Source organism: Lineus longissimus, chromosome 12, assembly GCF_910592395.1.
Source record: "Lineus longissimus chromosome 12, tnLinLong1.2, whole genome shotgun sequence".
NCBI classification, from domain to species: Eukaryota; Metazoa; Nemertea; class Pilidiophora; order Heteronemertea; family Lineidae; genus Lineus; species Lineus longissimus.
Genome location: NC_088319.1, coordinates 5,372,984 through 5,379,451, shown reverse-complemented (window position 1 = coordinate 5,379,451; position 6,468 = coordinate 5,372,984). Strand labels below are relative to the sequence as shown.

The following is a 6,468-nucleotide window of genomic DNA, read 5'->3' as shown; positions in this document are numbered from 1 at the left end:
TCAAATTAAATTGTATAGAATTTTATTGTCCGAGAAAACTATGAAATGACCTATACTTGTATTTTTTTCTTATAGCATAAAAATTGGACAAGGTTTCCCGACAGACACTGCCTTTTAAGAGCCTACAATCCACACATACGTGTCCAAATACACAATAAGCCAATACAACCACAATTAAACGTTACGTGATTTTTCATTAATAGTAGTTTATCCTTTTGTCATTTCAGATTGACCACAACATCCTATTAAGCTGCGTTCACACTGAATACGTATTGAATGCGCATTCCGGAATACGTGCCCCGGAATACGAATCAATGTTAATTCGCATTAATTGGGGTGTTCACACACAACATGCCAATGCGCATTAACCGGTATCGCCGCCTATTGGCCATTAGGAGAACGAATCGACTCTCCTGATCAGGAGGCGCAAATGTCGCTACTACAACAGCAACATGGAGATGGATGTCCAACATGTCCAACAAGATGAGGAACAGCAACGCCGGCAAAGCTGACAAACGGAAGAAATCTGACACTACATGCACTATTGACAACGAAATGACAGATCATGCGTTCTCCATGTGCTAGAACGGAAATAACATAATGCGCATGCGCACAGGAGGGCAGCCTTGTTAATGCGCATTGAGTTGTTCACACCGAATGCGTATCGGGCGATCCGAATTCTGATGCGAATTCAATACGGTGCTGGAACCGTTTTCGATAAACCGATTTGGCATCATTCCAAAACGATTTCAGTCTGAACAGTTAATACGAATTCAGGTTTTAATTCGTATTCAATTCGTATTAAAACGCTAGTGTGAACACAGCTTAAGCGATGACAGACGAACGACTCAAGGATTATTTTCCGTTCTATGGCGATCGGTTGGCGGTGACAAACTTTTGCTCGTGCTTACTGGCAAAGAACGAAAAAGATAAGAAAAACGATCACTTGTTAGGGCGGCTTCGCGCGAAGTTGAAATTAAAAAGGTCTCGAGAGAATGGTGAGAGCGACAACGATGAAGATCTCGCCAAACCTAGTGTCAAAGCAAAGCTTAGCTCTACTCATAAATTCAGCAATACGAACGCAAAGAAAAAAATGCGTCTGATTGAGATGGGGTGGATTCACCGCGATGACACTGGCGTACGAAAGCAGATGCGTAAACGGAACGGAGGTGGTACCAGGAAGACGAAAGTCGAGAAAGCATTAAATGTACATGATTTGATAGCCGTCGGAAAAAATGCTGTTCTTTCCCGACGGTGTATCGCCAATTGGTCGGGCCGATGATTTCGACTTCAGTGTTATGGACTTCAAAGAAAATACGTTGGAATCAACGGATACCGTAGATAACCTGTATGAGAGGACGCTAATGGCGATGCTACGATTCTACATCGTCACAACGAAAAAGGAAACCCAGGAAAGCACGCCGGAGATCATCGATACAGTTAGTCCCCCTGTTGCTGCACCAATATTTCAGATTCCGATCTCGCAGATTCCAATTATCAGCATTGACAACACAACCAAGACAACACCTATTCATGTAGATTGGTCTGATGCAGAAATTCAGTTTGGCGCACTTAGCGGGGATGTTGACATTTTCTGTCACGTTACCATACATTCCGTTAGTGACAAGCAGCCCAGTGGAAAATGCCAGCCCTGCTGCCCTGGGAACGGAGAATCAAGTCCCAAAGGAATATTCTACGTTGCCAGATATCCCATTGGAAAGAAGGAGTCGTGTTCAAAACACATGCCCAGCTGCCCTAGGAGCACCACCTCTGGATCAACAACCAGATTTGAGAACAGAAGCTGGTAATGTATCTTTGGACCCAGAACAGCAAAGACTACCATGCCAAGCCCCGCTGGGATCACCAGCAACGTTGCCACTGGATGAACTACCAGATTCCAGAATCGAAGCTGGTAATGCATTTTTGGATCTAGAACGCCCAACACTGACTGACGAATTGTTAATCCGACGTGGATTCGCAGTTGATGACATGATATATGCTTTCGTGAGGACCCCTCTCTTGGACAAGGTCCGTTGTTTAGGCCTAACAAAAACAAGAGGCCCAAAGGCCTGGCGCTCAGCTGGATGACCTAATAACATAGGACTGAGGGTATAAATTAGTAAATATCGGCTTTATACTACTGTTTGAAGGTCAAGAGAACACGATATACCACTAAAATTTCCAATGCAGAGCTGCCAGCTGGATGAAATATGATTGAACTAATCAGCCATGGTATGTAAATATTACAGGAGGCAACGGAAGATATCCCTAGTTCAGTATGTTGTATCATTAGCTTTACAGAAAAGAAGTGTCAGAGAGGATGAGACTTCTCCATGGACAACTGTGGTATGTCCAGGCTGGGTTGTACAGCACAAGGATACAAAATGCTGTCTGTAATTGAGAGGTATCCTGAAACAGAGGTCAAAATAAATAGAAATTACCAGTTTGGGACTAACACCACTGTCTTTTTTTTTTAATAAGGTAGAGATTACAGGAGTCAACAAAATTAATCTTATTGAGAGAAATTGACCTGTCCTGCAGGAGATTGGAATTTACAATACAAAGGGTCGTTTTTCATGACATTGTGCTCTACTGCGTATTCCTAGTCGAAGGCGTAGGCAACCTAGCCCTGCTGGAGCTTGGGGTGGTGACCCAGGAGAGTTACCAGACATTCCTGATTTTACTGGACCAGATCCTAAGGTCAGGCTTGACTTTGATGATGATGTGTCTGCGCGGGATGTCCTAGACAAATTTTGCCGCATGCATTTTGGGTTCAGCTCAAAGAACAAACCAACCTTTATGCCCGGAGCAGGAAACGTGGGCCTGGGGTGCATTCTCCAACTGGAGTGGTGAACTCTTGGAAGACTGTTACATTAGATGAACTAAAGAGATTCTTTGCAATTATTTTACACATGGGGATGGTCCAGAAACCAGCACTGCGAGATTATTGGTCCGGGGGTAGTGTCTTGAAGTCAACATTTGCTCGTAAACTGATGGGACGAGATCGGTTCATGGGAATTCTTTCAATGCTTCACTTGATGGACAACACTAACTATATCCCCCGTGGTGAGGATGGGCATGACCCCCTGTACAAAGTATGCTTCATGGTTGACCTGTTGAAGGAAAAGTTTCGACGTGCTGTATATCCGGAGCAACACATCAGTTTTGATGAAGGTACATGTGCCTTCAAAGGAAGAGTCAAATTTCATGTCTACAATAAGGACAAACCCCACAAATGGGGTATCAAACTCTATGAATTGTGTGAGGCAAGCTCTGGTTACTGCTTTGAGTTCGAAATATTTACAGGGTCTGAGAATGATGTGACCCAGGACAAAACATTTCACACAGTCATGCGTATCATGAATCGCTCTCTCGACATTGGTCGCAAGTTATACATGGACAGGTATTATTCATCACCAAAGCTATATGATGAACTCACTGCTAGAGGAACATCAGTCACTGGTACTTGCAATAATAATAGGAAAGGACTACCTATTGAGATAAAACCAAAACTGAAACAGAAGGGTGAAGTGAAAGCTTACCGCCGAGGGAAACTATTGGCACTGAAGTGGAAGGATAGAAAAGATGTTTTGATGCTGTCCAATCAGCATGCTTCTGCTATGATGAATGTCAGAGTCAGGGCTAGAGGGGGCAGAAAGGACAAGGATAAACCAGTAGTTGTTCAGGACTACAATGATCATATGGCTGGAGTTGACAAAATTGATCAGATGATGTTCTACTACGCCTTCGAACACAAGACGATGAAGTGGTGGAAGAAACTATTCTTCCATCTATTTTACTTGACAGTAGTCAATGCTCACAAGGTATACCAGAAGGAACTCAAAGCCAGAAATGTCAAATCCATGTGTCTGAAGGACTTCATTATTGATCTTGCCAGTAATATGCATGAGGCTGATGTCGATTCTGAGGGTTCTGATGATGAGCCGGACCCAGCGAACCGCTTGACCGCACGCCACTTCCCATCCTATCTACCTCCAACAGAAAAAAAGAACAAGCCCCAAAGGGCTTGTAAAGTGTGCAGTGATAAGGCTGCTTATGAGAGAAAGATGACAAACACTCCAAAAACAGATAGGAAGAGAAAAGATACATTGTTTTGGTGTCATAAGTGTGGTGTGCCTCTGTGTCCGACCACGTGTTTTGAGCTCTTCCACACCAAAAGAGTCTACAATCAGTAATTATCAGTAAAAAGACTACAAACACTGTTGTAAGTGGAAAACATTTTATTCTGATGACTTATATACCTCTTACAAACAGTCCCAGTGATTCAGGAATACATTTGACTACATTTTGGAATTATTATAATTGTAAATACGTTTCCGCCAGTTTTTCGGAATATCGTTTTTGGACAAAATTCACTATTCAGTTTGTGGATTACCTAAAATCACAAGATGATGCTTCACTGAAATTGAACCCTGCATTCTGTTGCTGAGAGAGAGACCTTTACAGGGATACCAATCTTTCTCACATAGGGCAAGTAGTTTTTTTCAACAAATTTTTCTAAATTGGCGAATTTTGCAAAAAACGCCTAGGTTTTCAGATCATGTCGCGATTTAAGGGCCTAGGGCTGAAAGAGTTAAAATGTTGAATATAAAAGTTAATTCTTATAAAATAATTTTCAGTTACCTCTGTTAATCTTTCATGATTATTACAGCTTCTTTTCCAGTGTTGTAACTGTGGTCATGGTGGTATGAATAGTTTCGCTTTGGCATTCATATTTTCGAGTACGAAGTCTGCAGACTCTCCTTTATCTTTCAGGCCCGAAGTGCTGAATGATTCAGTTTCCTGAACGTGCTTTAGTAGCTCTGGGGGGTACATCAGCCGATCAGCAATGTCTTTGCATTCAATCTCCCGATATTTTGAATGATTCCTACAAAACCAGATGGGGGAGTATTTCTTTCTGGCACTAAGCAGAAGATCACAATTGTTTAGGCGAATCCCACACCTGAGATTAATGATTGCCAAGCCATAAGAAAATACCATTTCACTCATGTATAGATAGTTCGGATCCTTAGCACCATGGTGCCATTCCTAATATCCGTCCACAGTTGCAACACATTTGCAGCCTTGCAGGACTGCACGTAGGGAAGGGAAGTTCATCCGCTGTACCATGCACGAAGATGGTAAACATGTCCCAGGTTTTGTGGTGGTCCTGGGCATGTTTAGCATAGGCTTGCTGCTTCTCTGTGCGAAACGCCATCAGGGATGACAGCGGTCTTAAAAAGACATCCAAGTTCAGGGAGAAAAACGACCTGAGCATATTGATCTCAAAATGTCCGAAACCGGGACACAGAACAATACAATTTAAATTCATCTTCCTAGCGGATCTTGCTCAACAGAACATACGGCAGTCCGTCGCAAACCAATGACAACCATTGTCGGTGAGTATGGTCCTCTTCCAAGAAATCCTTGTGGTAATCAACAATTTTTGCTTGCCGCCCAACATATTTCAATACCTTATGTAGCGTTTCATAAGCGTTCGGGTTTCCTCCAATCGGATCTCCAAGCACGGGCTTAGGCGGGTCTTCTTTGTGCCCGTGGTCGAAGAGAGCCATTGATGGTCGTTGGTACGGTTGATTGTCAGCGTCATTCTTCCGACTGCCAGACTTGGACTCAGCTGGCATGGGTGGCGCTGGTACAACGGCTGAAAGCTTCTCTCCGCATGTTTGGCATTTTCTTGCACGTGGATTAGCATTTACAGTAGAACAACCAGTACACATTCGGAACCGACTTTCATTCTCTTTCCGAATCATTTGATCTATTTCATCAGAAACATCACTCAACTGCCTCCAGACCCTATCCAACCCAATATGGACAAAGTGATTCCTTGTTTTTCTATGCAGTTCATCAGAACTCGCATTAATCTGTATCAGGTTTTTTTTCAAATAGTACATCGCTTGACTGGCGTTCTGGCGCCAAACATTCGGACGAAGGTCTGTGCATGTTTGAAGCCTTCCTTCTTTATCCGCCGGGATATGACACACCATCGTTACTACATTAGTCTCGACCTTTGATCATAAGCGAAGACACCAAGTTTTACTTAGTGTTTGGTTGTTATTGATGGCTGTAACCAGACCACCTACTGGTGCTGGACTGGGTTTGGAGCTCTGTTGGTTGATCCAGTGAAGAAGAGAATCATATCTGCCACATGGAGATGCTAAACCTCTTATCCGTGCATCTATTTTACTGTTGGTGATTGAATATGAAACCAGATTTTCTGAGAACCACATGGGTGAGATATAATTCAGGTTCCTCCCATAATACAACTGGTCAACGGCTTTGATAGGGCATACATTTTTTTGGGTGCTGATCCTCCTTTCCATCACATGGATCTCTGCCCGCTGCTTTGCCGAGGAAGTTGACCACAACTTGATTACGTTGCCTTAGCCATTCAGTACTGTTTGTTTCCACCAACTTCTCACTGGACTTATACAGTGGCAGAGTCACAAC

At 43.1% G+C, this 6,468-nt stretch overlaps 1 protein-coding gene across 1 annotated transcript; it reads left to right on the top strand.

Annotated features, from left to right (window-relative positions):
* Window positions 1–2,912: 2,912 nt before the first annotated feature.
* LOC135497241 (piggyBac transposable element-derived protein 4-like) lies at window positions 2,913–4,196 on the top strand. The gene has a single exon (XM_064787004.1). It carries the CDS (start codon window positions 2,913–2,915, stop codon window positions 4,194–4,196), a length of 1,284 nt encoding a protein of 427 aa, XP_064643074.1.
* The last annotated feature ends 2,272 nt before the right edge of the window (window positions 4,197–6,468 follow it).

Excerpts from the sequence above, each read along its gene's own strand:
- LOC135497241 (XM_064787004.1), top strand. The coding sequence starts at position 2,913 with ATGGGGATGGTCCAGAAACCAGCACTGCGAGATTATTGGTCCGGGGGT.